The sequence below is a fragment of the Leuciscus leuciscus genome (genome assembly GCF_965113295.1).
Source record: "Leuciscus leuciscus genome assembly, chromosome: 9".
NCBI lineage: Eukaryota > Metazoa > Chordata > Actinopteri > Cypriniformes > Leuciscidae > Leuciscus > Leuciscus leuciscus.
Window position 1 is genome coordinate 37,605,004 of NC_138733.1, and position 21,469 is coordinate 37,626,472.

The 21,469-nt window shown below is 38.8% G+C and overlaps 1 protein-coding gene and 1 long non-coding RNA gene across 4 annotated transcripts; one reads left to right on the top strand and one right to left on the bottom strand.

Annotated features, from left to right (window-relative positions):
• Nucleotides 1-1,673: 1,673 nt before the first annotated feature.
• taf15 (TAF15 RNA polymerase II, TATA box binding protein (TBP)-associated factor) lies at nt 1,674-10,382 on the top strand. 3 transcript variants are annotated; one of them, XM_082181081.1, is made up of 16 exons: nt 1,674-1,803; nt 2,262-2,295; nt 2,520-2,562; nt 2,642-2,714; nt 2,793-2,901; nt 3,353-3,486; nt 4,549-4,693; nt 6,068-6,102; nt 6,620-6,652; nt 6,819-6,928; nt 7,877-8,006; nt 8,093-8,221; nt 8,844-8,919; nt 9,005-9,093; nt 9,670-9,799; nt 9,883-10,382. In XM_082181081.1, exons 1-16 carry the CDS (start codon nt 1,794-1,796, stop codon nt 9,920-9,922), a joined length of 1,320 nt encoding a protein of 439 aa, XP_082037207.1. In that variant the 5' UTR covers nt 1,674-1,793; the 3' UTR covers nt 9,923-10,382. The 3 variants fall into 3 exon arrangements, with proteins under 3 accessions (XP_082037207.1, XP_082037209.1, XP_082037208.1); XM_082181083.1 differs by having other exon boundaries at nt 3,353-3,462; XM_082181082.1 differs by having other exon boundaries at nt 2,645-2,714.
• Nucleotides 10,383-19,143: 8,761 nt separating this feature from the next.
• Nucleotides 19,144-20,131, bottom strand: LOC309505377. The gene is made up of 3 exons (XR_014208412.1): nt 20,103-20,131; nt 19,727-20,009; nt 19,144-19,608 (listed from the first exon to the last, which is right to left on the bottom strand). It is a non-coding gene; the product is annotated as an uncharacterized lncRNA (long non-coding RNA).
• Nucleotides 20,132-21,469: the final 1,338 nt, after the last annotated feature.

Consider the following 21,469-nt stretch of genomic DNA (forward strand, 5'->3'; position numbering starts at 1 on the left):
CGAGATGAATTTGTTCTGACACAGTTTTACTCTGAGTTCTTGTCATATTTTATTACTATTTTCTAAACTATAGCAAATAAACTGTGATAATGTGAAAATTGTTGAAGGTGTCTGAATAAATTTTAGTTTGGACTATGTATATATATATATATATATATATATATATATATATATATATATATATACATACATACACACAACCTTATTTGCACCCTTATTTACAAGCTTTGCTTTGAGTAGAAATTTGGTAAGAAATTCTAATATTAGGATGTAATACCATAATATATCTTTAGAGCGAATGTATGTCTAGTGTCCATTTAATTTTAAATATAGCCTAATATTACACATTTCAGAATCAATCTACTTTTAGCCCACCTTGGTTAAGTGAATTACAAAACGTTCTTTTGTACAAATAATAAAGTTTTATAAATAGTCTATTTTATTTACCTGGTTAATAAAACTTTTTGGACCATATATGTTAATCGCATTATAATGAAACCCAATAAAACTTGTTAAAAGAATAGCCAGCTCTTCTCATCTCATCTTGTATTAATGGGGATAATTAATTTATTCTATCTGGTCTTTACATACCTTAATTCCAGAATAAGATGTTTTATCTTTAATTGGAATGCCAGATAATTCAAGTCACTGTGTCTTTTCTTCAATACAAATAATTAACTTTTTTAATATGTAGGCTATGGATAAACCCGATACAAAATCATACATTGATACATTGAACAACACTGACAAATATTTTGGGAAAATGTTTTGTTTGAATTAATTTGTCAAATGTAAAAAAGAACGACAACAGAAATAACAAAATATATTTTCTTAATTGACTTGTAGCCAACAGGTCATAATGTTATTCGTGTTTGAGCAAATTAATATATTATTTTTTGTTAATATGATCATTTATTATATATACATATATAGTTTTTTTTTCAGGAACTGAACAGTTTCACTCTGCGTCGTTTGCTCTTTAGCAGCACGGATGAGGCTGTCACCGGCCACATGCTGCTGTATGTCGGACAGTCCAGCTTGAGCATATATTCATAATTCTACATATCCAAATTTCTAGACACAGACCCTCTTGTGTCTCATGGCGAGATCGGCATGTTTAAGGTTTAAAACCTCAGAGTCCGTCGCTAGGGAAACAAGGACGCTAAGACACAATCATGCACAAATGACAATTTCTGCTATTTCTTGTTTTGTTTATATTTCCTGTTAGTATTCTCTCTACACTGTAAATACATTATTTATCCCATTATGTGTAGGTACAAATTACCTAGACATTTTGCGGGACAAAATCACTTCACTTTTAAAAACGGGACGATCCCCGTATTGGACGGGTGGCAACCTTAGGCATTTTAACCTTATGAAAACAGTAAAATTATTAACGTGAAAACTAATGAAGTAAGCACGATCACACCGTGACGTCAAACAACCCTGGTGGAGATCACGTGACAGAAAAGGCGCAAAGTTGATACCACTTTTCAACAAACAGGGGTCTTTATCCATATACATGTTGACAAAATATATGTTATAACGTTATGTTTTCACTTTATATATGAACAGTTTCACAATAAATTGCGCTTAATAATATTTGCTGCAGTATTTCTTATGTTATATGTGTCAAATAAATGGATGAATCCACACGGCCCCGCTAAGTAGAAGGTACTATCCGATCTCGGGTCAAAGTTCATAAGAGCTGCAGTGCGCGTTTCTCTCGTGCCGGGTTTTTAATTTCTTATTTTTGGAATAGGTGGTCAGTTCATTTTATTTCCTCCAGAAAGATGGCCTCAGGTAACAATTGTTTTAAAATATATACATAATCTAAAGTAGCTCATACAACGCAATAATTGTTATTTATTTGTTTGCTGTTCTATGTTGTGAGACATAAAGGATAATTAGCGCAGCACGATTAGCATTAGCGGCTAAATGGCCGACGCGGGATTTGCCATTGTTTAAATGTAAAACAACATTGACGACATAAGCTATAAGACTTTTAAAATAAACGGTTATATGTTAAATAATACACAACGAGCCGGCTGGTAGGTTAGTGTGAGACTTAAGATGGGCCTTTAGCATCCATGCTCATGGTGCGGCGTGGTGTGATTGTTAGCATAGCATTTTACTGATGATTACATAGATGACTATCTAAGCGTTCAGTTTACGTTTGAATGAAACTCATTTAAAACTTTTTCGATGCAGTGTTGTTAACACTTAATATTTTCTGGCTAATTGTGTTTTTCTGTTCGTAGATTCAGGCTACGGTCAGCCTGGCGCTCAACAAAGGTAAGTGATATTTACCACAAACACGCACACATATTAATAGTAACGTTACTAATAATTAATGTAAGTAAGTTTTTATATATAAATGTGGCGATAATATTTTCAAATCTTAGTGTTTCATAAGATTGAGTCATTAGCCCGGTAAGAGTAAAGCTGGTACCATCAGATTCTCCCAATTAGTCGTTTGTTTCAGTATGTATCATTTTTATTTCTACTTTTTTGTACAGTTACGGATCTTATGGTGGAGCCCAAGGCTTTCAAAGTGGACAGGTAATGCTTGATCATATGACTGTTGTTAATATGCATCTTCTTAGTGTTGTAGCTTCATTGAGTAAATTTTTTTTTCCAGCAGGCGTATGGTCAGGGGAATGGAAGTGGCTCTTACAGTGGACAGAGCTTCAGTGGTTACGGACAGGCTGGTGGTACGTGACCGTTAAAGTGATTTGAAAGAGCCGCTCTGTTAAAGATGGCTGTTGTGTAACTGTGTTGTTTCCCCACAGGAGAGAGTTATGGCCAGTCGTCTCAGGGATACTCCTCTGCCGGCTATAGTCAGCCTCAGCCGGGCCTGGACAGCTACGGTCAACAGGCTTCATCTGAAGCCTCTCCTGGGTGAGAGATCTGGCTTCTCCATCACACACCCACCTCATATCTCTCAAGCCCTAAGTTGGCATTGTGCACGACATGCGAGAACGTTTAAATGCATTTCAGGAAGATGCTTATCACAAACTTTGGTCCTCATGTGTCGAACGTGAATCTTTTTTTTCTGTTTGACACTTTAGCTGCCTTTGCACTGCAAAGATGATAATGTTCAAGGAGGCTCACTACATATAGGCTTAAACTGGATGTTTAATTGTTTACACGTTACAATTTTGACCCCCCCCCAAAAAAGCCAAGTTAGTGCTACAGAAATTGATGGTCAAATGGGTTTCTTAAAACAATTAACTTTATTAATTTTTATATTTATTACTAGCCTTTTTTTTTACTGTTAACAAAGGATCCTGATGCACATTTTTACCCACACTAACTTGTGAACGGTTTCCCTCATCCTCTCTCACTGCAGGTATGGTGATAAGTCGTACGGGCAGCCTCGGTCTTTCGGTCAGCCGGCTGCGGCGGGTGCCGGTGGAGGAGCGTACGGGCAGTCCAGTGGCTCCTATGGGAGCTCTCAAGGTGGATATGTGCGCCGTAATGATGGTAATTGTTTTGTGATGTACTGCGATGTGTCTTGCGTAGACTTTGATCCAATCTGGCCTACAAATAAAAAGAAAAGAAATTATAATTACATTATTATATAGTCAGTGAGTTTAACCTGTCAGCATTTCTGTCCAGCAAAACCTTGTTTAAGGCTTTGAATACCTTTAGGCCCGATCTCACAGACAAGGCTTAGACTAAGCCAGGATTAGGCCTTAGTTTAATTAAGACATTTATAGTAAGGTACAATTATAATATATTATATTAAGATGTAAGCATCCGGTTAGCATTCTGGAAATTAAAAATTGTGCCTTTTTAGTCCAGTTTTGAGTGAAGCGTCTTGGGGTATTTTCAAACCCGTAGATCGTTTGCTTTTTTCTGAAATGGGGACTAAATTTGTTACAATTTAGCATTTTCTTTCAAAAGGCAACATTTCAGAGCGTACCAAAATGTTCACGCAAGTCACATGTGAGTAAAACTGTCCTCTTATTGGTCAGGTTCTTCTGCGTCATCCTTTAAGATGAATTGACATTCATTTATTTTTATCTGTAGATGTCGAGACTCACGCAAACACTTATATGAATGTAGCCATCATTCCCGCTCGTACTGATAAGTTTTATACATTTAAAATTGTGTTTTATATAAATGCAGTTAAAGCGGGAATCAAGGCTTCGTCTGGATTCTTGCAATGCGTGAGAGCAGTTCCACAACATTTTAAGATGAAGAGGCGTTCTTTAGTTTTCAGCTGCGATGGTTAATGAGCTCACGGACAGAATCAGACACTGCAGCTTTTATGTAACACATTTCCCGTTATAAATTGAGACCGCTTGCTTCGTTGGTTCGGATTCCTCTCACCTCAACCAAACTGCCCCAGAGTTCGTTTTCAGTCGGGCTGAGATCATTTAGGCAATCTCGGAGCAGTTGTTTAGGCGTGGATTCGAGCGATTGCTGTCTTCATGTGTGTGCCTAACCGAACTAAGGGAGAAAACACCAGGTCCGAATCAAACGCTCTGAACGAGCCAGGTGTGAAAGTGCCCTTAAACCCCCATCTTCCCCCCCCCGCAGGTGAGGCGCGCAGGTATGGTGATGACGGAGGCTCAGACAGGACTGAGGGCTACAGGGGCAGAGGCCGTGGGGGTTTTGACCGGGGCGGTTATGACCGCGGAGGCTTCGACAGAGGTGGCCGAGGAGGCCCACCCTCCGGTATGGGGTAAGTGTGCCCACCCCAGAAGGTATTACTGCACTCGGATGAAAGACATGCTATTAGACCTGAAAGCTGTTGATGATGAGACTTTAATTTTAACTTATTTTTTACATTTTGCTATGCATAACTAATTTGGTGAGAATTAAGTTTGTTCTACAAAAGGTGCTTCCACTGTACTTTATTATTTGAAGTGGTTGTACTCTTAATGGACAACACCATCTGTTTGTTTCTCTGAAGTGACACTCCACCCAATATAATGTCAACTAATTGCAGATAGTTGTTGGATGCTTTATTATAAATAGCTTATAGGCTACAGTAGCCAGGTTTCTCCATGTGTAGTGCATATATATGCATAAAGCATCACATTCACATACAGCACATGTTATAGCTCAAAACACACAAACAATGATGCGTAACTGGCACATCTATGGATATTTGCCCTCAAGGTTTCATCTGCTCTTGAATTGGCGAGATCTTAAAAGTCTGACTTTTGTTGGACCGAGCTGAGAATTTAAATCGAGAATTGCAAAGCTAATTATGGTAAAATAGTATGTGTAGGAGAGACTCAAGCACAACCCTTCCTCTTACACTTTTTCAAGGCCAAATTAATTGGTTGGTTTCCCTTGAATTAAATGCTAATTCTGGAAGAGAGAAAAAAGGCCAAAACCACAAAAAAACTGAAGTTGCTCATTATCCTCTGAAGCTGATTGGATGATTGGGAACCTGGTCGAATTCCAGTTAATTTTTTTTGCTCATTTCTCCTGGTCTCCATTGTTCCAATCAACTTTTTTTTATTTTTTCCTTCCCTTTGGGAGAGTTTTCACATTGGAAGGTTCAGCTACAAGGAACAATTCTCAGTCACTCCACATGAATCGCTGTCTGTACGGTGTTGTTTCTTTTTGTGTTAACTGGTCTACATTTTATACTACAGGTATCAAAGTGAGTGAAATTAAAGTTGGACCACAGCCATTGGAGCTCATAAGCACTCATAATGGAAGACAAATGTGTGCTCGTCTACACGAGTGCCACAACAGTTAGACGCTCAAATCTAGTTTTGTTTCTTGAAAAAAATGACAGAGGGAGCAGGGAGGTTGTCCTCCGTGCTCTGCTCTGGTTTTAGCTACATCTCCGTCTCAATTCAGAGAGCGCATCAAATCTTGAAGTTAATCCAAAACCATTCTAATTTGAAAGAGGCTTGCCTTTTGGTTTCAATTTGAAATGTTTCATGTACATTTGGCCCATCATCCTTAACCAAACTGTCAATGGGAGCCGTTTCCTCCTCAGTAGTAAACCATGGCATGAATACTGGTAAAGAGGGAGCCTTGCGCTCCCAGGTTTCAACAAAGGAAAGCCATCATATCTTCAATTTTTCCTCTGCAGTGGTGGTGACCGTGGTGGCTACAAAAATTACGGTGGTAAGTGATGAGCATCAGAACTGTCTCAGTGGGGGAAAAGAAATAAGAAATACAGAAAGATTAGCTGGCAAATGAACTCTTGAGCCACCTTGTTATGTCAACCCAAAGGAACATCATTATTGCTGTCCTCTCTGGTAATACTCTTGTGGGATAAAGTCTAACAACTACCCAGCTTTACTCTTGTAAAATGGTATCTTTGCATGAGGAAACTGAATTAAATGTCAGTCTTCTGGATGCCACCTGCACATGGTGAAGAAGAAACTTGATTTAGATCAATACTTGGATTTATTTTTGCTAGACACACAGAAATTTGTCCTGGTCTACAAAGGTCTTGGAAAAATGGTGCAGCAATTTTGGACACTGGTGCATAGCTTAAACTGTCACTGTAAAGGTCAAATCTACATAGCAAAGCAGATTGGTTTTATTTTCTTTTATTCATAGACTTTGTATTGAAATAAGTATTTATGACATACGTTCTCAAAGTTGTGTTTCTCTTTCGTGTCTTGTTGTTTTTCAGGACCCAGAGACTATGGTCAAAAGGATGATGGAGGTAAGTGCGAATGTCTCGCTCAAAGCATTTCACCCTAAATTCAGAAGTGAGAGAACATTGTAGAGAGAGAGAATGTAGTGGTTTTATTTGAGTTGGCATGAAGGTAGTGGAAGTTGCCCTGGTGTGTAAATATGACTCCAACATGAATGTATGCTCTCAATTACAGATGGCGATCAGGATAACTCGGACAATAATACCATCTTTGTCCAAGGTCTTGGAGAAGAGGTCACCACTCAGGAAGTGGGTGACTTCTTCAAACAAATCGGGATCATAAAGGCAAGTTCAGTCGCCAGAAGGTCATGCAGGGCCCTATGAAATCAGTTTATTTCTCCCCCTAAAGTATGCTTTTCTTTTTATCCAAATTCATGTTTTTTTTTTGTTTGTTTTTTTCTCGACTCAGTTTTAAAGTTTAGTTATCAAAAATAATAAATTATTGAAGTCATAACCTGGAGCATAGAGGGTGTTTTCTCAATCCATTTTATTTCTTATTACATTTTAATGGTTTATTTTAAATTGATCAAGCATGTCTAATCAATTGAATTCAGAAAACTTTAACAGCTTAATTTATTATTTTACAGTAATTGGGGCCCTGAATTCTATTAGTTTTTCTGGATTTGATTTAATACATTTGTCAATTGTAGTAAGTATAAAGAATAAGGTAGTAAGGCATAAAGAATGAATTAAATATTTTAAAATGTAATTAAATGAAAATGGAGTTGTTCGTTTGGCCAACAGAGTGCGGCACAACACGATTTACTTAACATGAACAGGATTTTTTTTGTTAATTTTAGAAGTACCTTCTACGGTACAATACAGATATAGTGTGTATATGTATGTCAAGTTAAACCAAGCTTTGTGGGTGGTCATGAAGACCTGATAAATGTCAGATGAAGTTCATGCCCTCATATAGTAAAACGGCAGATGCTGAAAACACTGAGTGGCACTACATGCAGACTTCATATTTAAATGTTATATTAAATGTATTTTTGCGGTGTAAGATTCACTGACACTAGTCCATGTTGCTTTTTTTTTTGTGTACAACCCTCATTTATTCATCCAAAGTTTGTCAAATTCCATGACGTTCTGCATTATACAGTAAATTACACTTATGATTGGATTCCAATATTCGTCTGTATCATGTAAATCCTAGAGTCCTAGTCATGAACTACAGTGAACTGAAGAACTGACTTACAGTTGCTTAATCTACTCTAATGTCTTCAACAGCTCAATAAGAAGACTGGCCTTCCCATGATCAATCTGTACACGGATAAAGCCACTGGACGATTGAAGGGTGAAGCCACAGTCTCCTTTGACGATCCCCCCTCAGCCAAAGCTGCCATTGATTGGTTTGATGGTAAAAGAAACATTCCTGCTGTGTCTTTGCCTCTGATAGCTGCAAAATCACTTTTCACAATGCTGTTTCCTTTTCCTGGAAAATAGGAAAGGAGTTTAAGGGAAGACCCATCAAGGTGTCGTTTGCTACGAGAAGGGCAGAGTTCACCCAGAGAGGAGGAGGCCGAGGAGGAGGTGGTGGTGGTGGTGGAGGAGGTGGTGGCGGCGGCCGTGGGGGTGTGTGTGCTGGACATCTTCACTAGTCCTTCCTAGTTGCTTTACTTGCCTAATAAACCAGTTCAATCTTTTAGACCCGCTTGGATCGAAACGAGGGTTATGCTGATTATTAGGGGTGTCATGTCACGAACTCCCGATACGATATTATTGCGATACGATATTATTGCAATACTCCATCAAAATGCTAAATTTGGTGTTACATTGTGGCTGTAAATAAATAGGCTTGGACTTACCCAAAAGCACAAAACAATAGTGACACCAGAATAAAAAATATTCATCGTTCTGCAGCTGAAACCAGCTCATTTTTCATTTTAGATTACATTATTTTAAATATATCTAGTCAGTGAAAGTGCAAGAATTAAAGCACTTTTTACTGGTAACATGAGACATTTTGGCGTTATCAGGACACACAAATATTCCCCCATTGCATTATACTTTTATTATATTATATTCAACATTATATATAGTAGTTTAATGTAGTACTGACACAACTCTAAATGTAAAAATTTTTCACAGTAGTTTTCATTTTGGATGAATATGCACAATACATTGTTGCATTTTTGTATTGTGACAAGATATATTGTTTCACCCCTACTAATTCTATGCTGTTTTGTGCTCACAGGTTTTCGAGGCAGAGGCGGCTTTGGTGGGGGTCCCTCGTTTGACGTCAGGGGAGGAGACTGGCCTTGTCCCAACAGGTTTGCACCATGTAGTCATTTGTGCATTTGTGTTTAAGAGGAATATGTAGTCAGATGGTGTTCATTTATAAACCTCTCCTTGCAGCTCTTGTGGAAACATGAACTTTGCCAGAAGATATGAATGCAACAAGTGTGGAACTCCTAAACCTGAAGGCGGTGATAGTTACGGAGGTGGTAAGTTTAATGCATGGACATTTTTCCTTTAGTCTTTGTCATCAGCAGGTTTCTGAAGCGTCACTCCCAGAATATCTGAAAATGGGCAAAGAGGCGGATTAGCTGAGCTGACGTGACGCTAACAAAGCAGACAAATGGCTAGTAGTGACAGAAGTGGCAATCCACCTGTCACTCAAGTGGCCACGCCCTTAATTATGTACAACTTTAAGGCTTAATATTTAAACGGATGAGTTGTGTAAAAATTCACCCCCTCACAGTTTTCATGAAGCAGTTTTCAGCTCTATAGACCAAAACCATTTTTTGTACCAGGCTGTAAACACAATTCCATAGTTAAAATGCTCAACTTTACAGGAAATGTCTCTTTTAGACCCTGTCTCTAGTGGTCGATGAATTGCAGTTTAAGTCACTTCCATGTTGGTTTCGACTCGAGAGAGTTGGGAAGGTTGTCGCTTGGTTTAATAAAACGTTTGACCAATAGAGGATGTGATTTGCCCCAACTCTTCTGAAATGGCTTCTGAATGGCAAGCAGAAATGATGCACAACGCTTGTATTCATGCTGCCACCCACTCTTCCCAGAGCGTGGAGGTCGGGGCGGGTACGGAGGCGACCGCGGGGACCGTGGCGGGTTCAGGGGCGGCCGAGGCGGGGGTTTCCGGGGTGGAGACCGCGGAGGCTATGGTGGAGGAGGATACAAAGCTGGCGGAAGGTAAAGAGAACCTCTCATCTCTACAATCAGTCGTAATCCAGCATGAATGTTGCTTGACGTGTGTGATCTCCTCCATCCTAAAGGGCAGACCACAGAGAAGAGAGACGCGGCCGGCCATACTGAAGACTCCCAGACCATTGCTGATTGGGGTTTGGGTGGGGGGGTTAGGGGAGAGGTTTGTGTCCGCATACCTTTCTGTTGCATGAGCGTCCTGCATATACTGTTTGAGCAGTTTTCCCCATAAATGTTGAATCTACTGCGAGGAGCTGAAGGAGGCTGAGTGAAGGGAACAGGATGAATTTGTTCTCTGATCCGCCACTTTTCTAAACCTTCAGTCCTGTAAGGAAATGGCAAAACTGGCCACAGATCAGCTTTAAAGGATGATGTTGCTCTAGGTGAAGGGGATGGGGCCAAATGTTATTTTTGTTACTTTTAATTTCCTGAATTGTTGAATCCGGCATTTAGTGTGTGATAGATTTGTGAAATGCTTATTGTTTTGTAAAAATCAATCAACACAAACCGTTTTACTTGTTTCTTTTTTTTTTCTTTTTGCAAAAAATATTAAACACTCTTTTGATCTTAATGTACTTGTTTCTGGGTTGTTTTTTTAAGAGATGTACATATGACATACAGGTCATATTAATCTGTTTTTTTAAAAACAAATCCCTAATAGCAGTGGTTTAAAATGGCCTGTGAAATCAGAATGGTATAAAATATATTGTATGCTAATCATAACTGTAAATCATTACATATTTAATCAAAGACCGGTCACTGCTTTGTTGAATAAGAGCCACGGACACCTACTGAGTGCACCTTTGAATCGCTTTCATATAAGAATGAAGCAATGAAACATTACAATACAAATTGAGAATGTATTCAAGCCATAGACGAGACGCTAGCTTCAGTTTAAAATTGGCATGAAATCAATTTACTTGATATTCTGCTGCCATATATTAGCAGAAGATGTGTAAATGTTGCTTTTTTGGGTAACATTTTTATTTTCAATTAAATGTTTTGCTTTAACAGATTTTCCTCAAGTTTTAAATTCACTTTTTCAAATCCAATTTATGGCCTATAAAAGATATTAAGGGCCTTAAATTGCATAAATTCTAAAGGCTTTAAAACCTCCACAGCCTGTTTAATACCAATAAGCCTACCAAAAACCACAAATAAGGTTGTTAGCCAGGTTTGCTTTCCACCTTTAGCCTAAGTGAATAGCCTAAATGGGGTGTATAACTAACCTTCTGATATTTGATTTATTCCGACTGAAGGGCTTGGATATAAATGTACATAAATTGATTTCTATTTAAAATATTTGCATTTATGTAAATAAAATTAACAAGTGAGAATTCCATTGTTTGGTGAAAATGTCAGTAAAGTATCTACACGCATCTTTGTGTTACTTAACCAAAATTGTATTCATTCTTATCCAAAAAGACAACAGAAACAAACAAAAGACAGTGTTCCTGTTTATCTCTGTAAAGCTGCTGTGAAACAATCTGTATTGTATAAAGCACTATATAAATAAAGGTGACGACTTGAAAAACCATGTGAACTCCCATGTGACCAGCTCTCTGATCACGAAGGGAGTTATGACCCTAAAATACTGCATCCTCTAAACATCACCACCCTGTTCTCTTAAAGAGACACCATGTTAAATACCAAACGCATTGTCCACAAACATTATATAGAACAAAAAAATATACTATTAATAAACATTTCCTATATATATATATACAATTCTGACTTTTCTCGCAATAACTCGTATAACTCGCAATTCTGACTAAAACACGCAATTGCAACTTTATATAAATTGCAAGCTTATATTACACAATTCCTACTTTTTTTCTGCAATTCTCACGTTATAACGTGCAATTGCAATTTTATATCAATTGGGAGTTTAAATAAATTGCGAGTTTATATCTTGCAATTCTGAGAAAAAATTCTGAATCGGAGTTATATTAAAAAACGTTCTGGCTCTTCCAAGCTTTATAATGCCAGTGAATGGCCGGTTTCTGTTTTGAAGTCCATCAAAGTACATCTATTCATGATTAAAGCGCCCCAGACGGCTCTGGGCGGTTAATAAAGGCCTTCTGAAGTGAAGCGATGCGTTCGTGTAAGAAAAAAATCCATATTTAAAACTTTATAAAGTAAAATAACCAGCTGTCCTTAGTTGGGGACATTTAATTTAATATTAAACAATATTATTCAACAATATTATTGATCTGCCTGCATTGACACCATTATATGAGAACATCACGGTTTACTCCAGAGCGCTATATATATATAGATGAACTAAATTAATAACTTTTTTACAACAAAAATGAACCATCACTGAACTAACTTAAAGGTGAACTAAGTAACTTTTTTTTACCTTAACTGAACAGCTTCGGAGTCATTGGAATGGTTATATTACTTATTTCGGGTTGAATGGTGGTCGTTTCGCACCCCCCTGGTGCCCGTGAGCAGAAAATACGCACTTGCAACTTTGAGCCGGCGGGCCTCAGGAAGTCTCGCGTGATATCAGGTCTCGCGATGTAAACAATTGCTTTACGGCCAAAAGAAATCTGCTAAAATGCTGTCATTATTGCGCTCCCTCACGCTGTCCGAACCCGAATGAAGAAGACGTTTTAAAGAATGTCCCATCTGCTTTGATGTCGTTGATCTATAGCCTCTGGTGTCTGAGAATCAACAACGAGTTTTTACAACAGTGTTGTCAAATATCTATTCCGAAGCTGTGGGGGGAGAAACCTGCGAGCAAAAAGCGAGAATACAGCGAAGAAGTCCCGAAGCTACTGAGTGCTGCTTTAAGCAAGCGGGAAGGAAGTCGACCGGAAGTTGAAGCCGGCCGCGTGCCACCATCTTGTAGCAGAACTTCACCTGCTGTTAGCATCCCATTGACTCCCATTCATTTTGGCGTCACTTTGACAGCGAATAACTTTACATCTGAGGCGTTTGAAGACTCCATTTGTCCATTATTTATTTCTAAAGAAACACGACAATGTATAAAATGCTCCATTACCTTGTAGCTTACGTTATGGCCCCGTAAAAACAGTTTTTGTAAAAGTAGGCTAACGATTGCGTCATAACCACACGACTCTCTGTCGCACAGTAGAGAGATTACCGTATTGACGGGAGGAGAAGCTCGCGGGCAATCGGGGGGACGTGGAGGCAAAATGACAAAATAATTAATCAGAATACCTAGCAAAAGTTTCTCCTGCTCCTAGCTCATGAACACCTCCTACTCACGATCTCCGTCTCTGCAAGATTCGGAAGGGAATGATTCAGATTTCTCATGCCACAGCCACTAGAAGACAGACGGGTTGCTCACGTCACATCTACGTCGTCAAGCTCAGTTTGAGTCTGCGCGTCAGGAACGGAAGTCCTAAAAAATCGCTGAAAATGGGCTTCACTTGCCTCAATTGAGTTCCAATGAGATGACTCTGTCCATTTCTTATACTGTCTATGGCTTTAAGCTGGACTGTGACGCCATTTTCTTCTAGATCTGCTGTAGGCCTACAGCCGAAACAAACTCTGTTGCATTATTTTCCTGTTATCTCTGTAAAGCTGCTTTGAAACAAGCTTGTAAAAAGTGTTATATGAATAAAGGTGACTTGACTTGACTATGCATGCACGATATGACAAAATAAATTACATTTTGCTTGTTTTACTAAAATATATACTTTTAGTAAAAAAAATAAAAAAAATAAAAAAAGGTAATATTAAGTATTGGTCAGCATTTATCATTATTATTGTGCAGTGTTGGGGTGGGCTAGCAATGCAATTCACTTTTGGGGTAATCTTAATTTTTAAAGGAACACTCCACCGTTTTTTGAAATAGGGCTTATTCACCTTCTTTCCTACATTTAGGTAGGTGGGCAAATGCATTTTTGTCTCAGTGCATGCATTGTTTTAGTTTGACAGGGTCGGCGCTAGCTTAGCTTAGCATAATGAATGGATCAATGGAATCCTTTGTTGCCAGCTAGCATGTCCTGAGTAAAAGTGATATAAAAAATTTAAAAAACCCACCTAATTACTTCTTGTGGCCTGCGTATTCACAACAAGTACAAATAGCGATGCAGATTAACACTAGACAATTTCCTATGCAGATATTGACTTGGGACTATATTAGGGGGAAGCACAGGTGAAGCACTGCTACTTGGGCGCAGAGATATCACGCCCAAGTAGCAGTGCTTCGCCTGTGCTTCCCCCTAATATAGTCCTTAATATATAAGTCAATATCTGCCTAGGAAATCGCCTAGTGTTAATCTGCATCGCTATTTGTACTTGTTGTGAATACGCAGGCCACAAGAAGTAATTAGGTGTTTTTTTTATTTTTTTTACATCACTTTTACTCAGGACATGCTAGCTGGCAACAAAGGATTCCATTCATTGTGCTAAGCTAAGCTAGCGCCGACCCTGTCAAACTAAAACAATGCATGCACTGAGACAAAAATGCATTTGCCCACCTATCTAAATGTAGGAAAGAAAGTGAATAAGTCCTATTTCAAAAAACGGTGGAGTGTTCCTTTAAGGAGTGATGCTTACATTTTCCCAGAATAAAAATCAACGGTTTTCTCCAAAGGCGAGATCTTCGCACAGCTGCCCGTCTCCTTTGTACAGACACTACATTAAGCTGTAAGCTGGTGTGTGGTGGGCGTTCTGGCGCAATATGGCTGCCGTCGCATCATCCAAGTGGATGCTGCACATTGGTGGTGGTTGAGGAGATCCCCCCTTCTATGTAAAGCGCTTTGAGTGCCGAGAAAAGCGCTATATAAATGTAATGAATTATTATTATTATTATTTCATACATTACAGACGCTGAGGAAAACTGTTCTAGGTGGGGCTGTCGAGTTACTGATGTTAGTGCACCTGTCGCTCATTTCATTTTGTTATTGCAGAACTTATAGTTACATAAAGATCAGGAAAAGATACCATGGTTGTATCTTTCAACAATGAACAATCATAATGACAAAAAAAAAAAAAAACGGAAAACATAAATATCAGGGGTTTTCATACATCAAAATATAAGAATACACAGGAAAAAGCACAATGACAAGGTTAAATATCTTTGAATAATTCATCATAATACATAAAGAAAATGCATTTTTTGTTTGCTATAAGCCTGAGGGATAAAGCGAGAGTTAAATTCAACAAGAAAAAGAGGAAAACAATGGAGATTTAAGCGACTTTTTAAGTGGACGAACATTTTTGCATATAAAATGAAATGAAATTTAACAACATATTCAAGGGATGACGATTTGGGGGGTTCCTTAATAAAAAATAATATCTTCAAGGATAAAACTGTGGGTCACATTAGTGGGTTACAAATATAAGACCTTAAATCAACCCATAATTTATTGGTTATATTGGTTGGCTCTGTTTATGCGCCTCGCGAGCCTTCCGTTTTAGTGATGAAAGCTAGTTGCTTGAATGCCCAGAGAGTGCGATGATGGAGGATAAACTTGTGGTGCTCTTGCGGGTTCTCAACTGAGCTAGACAATGACATCTCTGAATTCAATAATGAAATGCCTTTAACTGAAAATTGAATGTTTAATCTTATTATTATACATTACTGACACTCTATCCTCCAATTTGTTTAGTGATTTGACACAATCTGTATTGTTAAAAGCACTATATAAATAAAGGTGACTTGACTTGACTTCATGTCGATCCAGTGAGCATTGTTTTCGCGTGTGATGCACGTTTGCGTTTAAATCTGTTCATCAAATAACGTTAATGTACTAACCAGCATTTATGCTTTTGAACCTCAGGACATTTTTGTTCATGTAAAATATCCCTCATTGTCATGTTCTAGACTTGTTATATTTAGCTTTAAATAAAAAAAATACCCCCTTAATATTGTGGCAGTTTTTTTCTCCGTGGTATCAAAAATGGTATCGAATATCGATATTTTTCAAGGTATCGTATCGAAGTCAGAAATTCTAGTATCGTGACAACACTTGTCCAGTGGAAATCTTTTTGTGTTCAATAGTTTTTTAGTGGTCTCAAATGAAATAAGTTCACAGTAATACTTTGCTCACATTATTTATGCAATAAATATATAATACATTTACATACATTTGACAGTTGGTCAATTTAAGGCAGTCGGTTTCTCCAAGTGAAATGAGTAAACTCGAGTTTTAATTTAGTGCATTTTTACAGTAACATACTGTAGATTACAGTAAAGAACTGTTCAATTAATTATATATATATATATATATATATATATATATATATATATATATAACATTACATTACATTACATTATATTACATGGCTTGGTTGAATTCCAATGTAGAATGCGGTGTGTTATTTCTTGATAACAGACCTCTGCGAAGTATAACACACCGTTGCCATGAAAAACAGAGCGTTGCTATGGATGCAGGATTATAACCATAGAGACAGAACGGACTATTTGCTTTAGTGGAAGCAATACAATCGTAAATCAATAAACTCCTTTTTAAATCAATATTTTGTGTCAAATAATTGATTTATTTGGTGGGTAACCATGTACAACCCCTTCACGCTTCGCGTCGGGGTCCCGATCAGCCTGTCGGGGTTGTATTCGCTATAACAACCTCCTCGCTCTACATTATCCCTTACACATATATATATTTGCAACTTGCCATCTTCACTTCGCCTGGGATGCTTTGCTATCTTGTAACTCAATAAAGAGAGAGATAAGTCCCATTCGTTTACTTTTACTTTGTATTTGCTTCACCAATTATATTTTACTGTCCGTTTTTATTGTCTACTGATTCTTGCATCAACAATAAATAATTCCAGAATTTTTGTTTAATCTAAAAGCTATGAGATGCCATTATTTTTGTTTGATATGTTGTTTTAAAGATGTTTTGCAGTTTTAAACGGAATTTGGCGCGTTTTTGAAAGTCTACCTTTGGCTCGGCGATGACATCATTCGCGACGGACAAGCTCTCAGCTCTCAGATTCTATCAATTTTATAGACCCCTTTTCAGTTGGTAAACATGGTGACTTTTTTTGTGGGCGGAGCTTAGGTGGTGGCAGAACGATCCCTCTGGCCGCTTCACTAACGTTAGTTTGCAAGTTTTGTTAGCTTGTTTTTTTTTTTACAAATTTTGGGGGAATTTTAATGTGCAAGGTCACTCACTGTCCAGGACCGCGATTGTTATTTGCAAAAGTTAATTAAAAAAATTGTGTTGTTCCATTAATATTGTCACATCACAAATCCTGTGTTACTGCAGCATGAGATCTAGCAATATTATAACAGTCAGTTAGAAGACTTTAACAAACATGAGCATGAAAAAGGCCGTTTAATATGACGCACACAGACATCAACAATGGTGACAATCAAAAGTACCTTGCTGCAAAGCATGCTGGGTACCAGCATAGTACAAAACTCCCAGCATGCATTGCAACATGAATAAATTATGCAGCTGAATTGTCCTATTATTTTGTTTAATTCTAAATATTTGCTTTTATTTTTTGCTGTTGTTTTTGTTGTGAATTAGTAGCTTTTAAGTGATGTTCTGAATTGATCTGACCTGCCGCTGGCGGACCGGATCAGAGGGAATAGTACATATATGACTCTACAAAGAAACTTCCCGAGCTGGCAGCTTATCTAAATAGTTAAGTAGTGGTCTCCACTGAGTATAGAACCTACCAGAACCTAAGTGAGAATTTGATCTTCTCCAGTTTCAGAAGACCTAAAATGTTGTGTAGCCAGACTTTGATTACAGTTTTTTTCAATTGCTTAAGCACAATTTTGAAAACAGGGCCTGGTTTTTCAAACCCCTTCACACAATTAGCACAACACTACACTAAAGTAGCACAACACCTCAGATCATTTGCAAAATGGAACACTTTCTTAAAAACTTTACAATGTCTTATAAAACCTTATTTTGTTATCATAACATAAACACAACCATCATATGGTCTAATTCTGTTTGAATAAGTTAAACACTCCTGTGCTCAACCTAAAACACTTTTAGCATTTACACAGAGAGAGTAAACACCACATGACACCAATTGTGCAGACTAATGAAAATATTTATTTATTTTCATGTACTCAAGTCAGCCAATACTGAACATTTCAACAAAACATTCATAACAAAACATTTTCCAGTTTTCATACAATATTACCGAACATACCCTTGTACTGTAAGCTTACAGTAATACTGTTACATAATACTGTAATACAAATCCAGTTCAGTACCGAATAAAAAAACGAAAAAAAGCTAAACATCTCTCCGCCTAGCTGGATCTGACCACAGGGCCTCGTCAACATCACAGGCTATATTTTCATTTGCAAGGCAACGTGGGAAGAATCTTTTGGAGTGACGAATTCACCTCCCTCAGTATTAGTCCATGGTTTATTACATGGTCCACAATTGTTTCCAAAAACCAAAACGAATTTCGTTACACGGATTTGGTTGTCTTCCCTCTCTCTCTCCCTCGCTCTCCCTCTCTCTCTCCTTCTCTCTCTCTCCCTCTCTCTCTCTCTCTCTCTCTCCCTCCCTCTCTCTCTCTCTCTCTCTCACTCTTCCTCTCCCTCTTCCTTTTCCTCTTCCTCCACCTTGTTCTCTCTGGATTCCCCCTCTCATCTGCACTCTCCCTCTTCCTCTGACACCGTCCATTTTTGTTGAAAACAGACATTACCTGTTGCCTTTTTATAGTGCGTAAACCTGATTGGTGTGTCTACAATTACAGTTTTTTTGGATTGCTTAAGCACAATTTTCAAAACAGGGCCCGTGTTTTCAAAACACTACACACAATTAGCACAACCACACACCCAATTAGCAAAACACTACAGATCCTTTGCATAATTAAACACTCTTGTAAAAACTATACACTTCTGTTTAAAAACCACACTTTGTTACCATATGAAACACACACGTTTCACATTACTATACTCTGTTTGCACGAGTTACACTCTGCTGTGATAAACCTAAAACACTTTTAGCACTTCTACTTCCCTATGATTAGAGTAGGCTACCATCAACAAAGTACAAATATAATGTAAATTCACCAAACACTACACAAGACCAATGTTGCAGACTGAAGAAACTCATTTATTTCTCAACACGCCCAAAATGTTGACATGGAGATTCATAATACTGTAACAAAATGTCACTTTACGTATTGTACTGTAAGTTTACTGTAAAAAAAAATAAATAAAACTAGACATTGTCTCTTCGCCTAGCTGGATCTGGCCAGAGAATTTCATCAACATCGCAGGCAATGTTGTCATTAGCAAGACACCTTGGAAAGAAACGTCTTGAATGACGAATCTATCCTTGCATTGCTGCTACCTCCATCTGGTCACAGGCCTCCTCCATGGCTTGGATGAAGGGTACCTCAGCCTGGAGACGGAGATCATATACCTTCCACCGCAATGCCGAGAAAAACTTTTCTATAGGGTTGAGGAATGGAGAGTATGGTGGAAGATATAGGACGGTGAAATGTGGATGTTGCTGAAACCAGTTCTGAACCAGAGCAGAGCGGTGGAAAGACACATTGTCCCAGACAACAATGTATTGCATATGATCGATTTGATTTGCTGCTGTTATGTTGTGCAATTGGTCCAAGAATGTAAGTATGAGTGCTGTGTTGTAAGGGCCCATATGGGCATGGCGGTGGAGGACCCCATTCTGTGTAATGGCTGCACAGAGTGTTATATTACCCCCACGTTGCCCTGGGACATTGACTATAGCCCTGTGGCCAATGATGTTTCTTCCCCTCCTTCGTGTTCTCGTCAGGTTGAACCCAGCCTCATCTACGTAAATGAACTCATGCTGGATCTCTTCTCCATCCATTCGTAAAACTCTCTGAAGAACAGTGTCAGGCAAAATTGTGTAGTTCAGTGTAGATCTAGTATACATATTACAGAACAGTAAAAGATTATGAGACAGTATGCAAGATCACACTGCTAAAGTGAATACATACCTCTGCATAATCATGCCGCAGTCGTTTCACCCTTTCAGAATTGCGCTCGAAAGGCACTCGATAAATTTGCTTCATTTGAATATGGTCTTTTTTTAGGATGCGTGCCAGTGTTGATGTTGAGACCTGATGGATATCGTTGAAAGTGGCGTGGTTATTGACAATGTTAGCTTGGAGCTGATTGAGTGTTATAGCATTGTTGGCCAAAACCATGTTTACTATCTCCCTCTCTTGCTGCTCTGTGAACATAGGAGGCCTTCCCCCTTGTCGTTCCTGACCCTCAATCCTATGTAGAAAAAAAAAACAGTATACAATAGTACAGTAATTTCACAGGAAAAGGTAACAGAAGTGCTGAGTGCATAGAATACAGTACAAATACCTATTTTCCAGTCGAAATGTTCTTATCACTTGCCACTGTGTATCGGCTTAGATTTGGCTGTACTCGCAGTCCAGCCTCCCTCAGCGTCAGGCCGTGGTTGACAACGTGGTCAACCAGTGTTGCGCGGATCTCATTTGTCAGATTCGGTCCTCTTTGAGCACCTTCTTGTCTTCCTCTTCCTCTTCCTCTACCTCCAGCATGGCCTCCATCTCTTCCTCTTCCTCTGTTGATTCCTCCTCTGTTGATTCCTCTTCCTCCCCTTCCTCCTCCTCGTCCTCCTCGTCCTCCTCGTCCTCCTCGTCCTCCTCGTCCTCCTCCTCGTCCTCCTCGTCCTCCTCGTCCTCCTCCTCCTCCTCCTCCTCCTCCTCCTCCTCCTCCTCCTCCTCGTCCTCCTCGTCCTCCTCCTCCTCCTCCTCCTCCTCCTCCTCCTCCTCCTCCTCCTCCTCCTCCTCCTCCTCCTCGTCTTACTCTTTCTCTGACTCTTTCCATTGTGCTTGAAGACTGATGAACTCACCTGCTGCTTTTTATAGTGCTTATACACCTGATTGGTGTGTCTACAATTAAGCAAACAAGTGTTTGCACACCTGATGACTGTGTTGAACCAATTGGTTGGACGGTGCGGTAATTTGACAGTCAGTGCTTTGGTATTGCAAGGAAGTGACTTCATGATAGATTTTTGTGTGTAATGTATGTTAAGTGTGTTTAGTGTTTTGCAAATCACTGTGTGTAGAGTTTTGCAACAAGTGTGAGGTTGACAATGTGCTTATAGTTGTGCAAATATGGGCTGATGTTTTGCTTCTTGAGTGTAAGGTTTTGCTAATAGTGTACTACCTTTAATTTTAGTGTGTAAGCAATCCAAAAAAACTGTAAGCACCAGTGTGTGTGCACTCCTGCCTGGTGGCTGTGCTTAACCAATTGGTTCATGGGTCTGTTCATTTGAAAGCCTTTGCTTTGAAATTGCAAGGAAATTACATCATGATACATTTCTGTGTCAAATGCATACAAGTGTGTTTAGTGTTTTGCAAATCACTGTGTGTAATGTTTTGCAAAAAGTGTGAAGCTGACCATGTGCTTACAATCGTGCAAATCTAGGCCAGTGTTTTGCTCCGTGAGTGTAAGGTTTTAGCCTGACTACGTCAGACTTCGTACTTCCGCTCAATTTTTAGTTCGCTTCTGTACTCAGTCTGAGATAGCGACCTGTCTATCAGTTTTCCTCCGGCCTGAAAACAGCCGGCCAATCAACGAACAGAGGGCGGGCTGAGAGCCGTGACGTAGACACTGATTGTACCGTGGATGCGTAGATTTACTTCACATAATCTGCAAAAGTTGTTCACTGCCATGTTCACTCCGGTATTTCGCTCAATGGT

What these genes read in the sequence shown, in the direction of transcription:
- taf15 (XM_082181081.1), top strand. An exon ending in TGGCTACAAAAATTACGGTG is followed by an intron (nt 6,103 to 6,619) that starts GTAAGTGATGAG and finishes GTTGTTTTTCAG; the next exon opens with GACCCAGAGACTATGGTCAA. An exon ending in CGGTGATAGTTACGGAGGTG is followed by an intron (nt 9,094 to 9,669) that starts GTAAGTTTAATG and finishes CACTCTTCCCAG; the next exon opens with AGCGTGGAGGTCGGGGCGGG.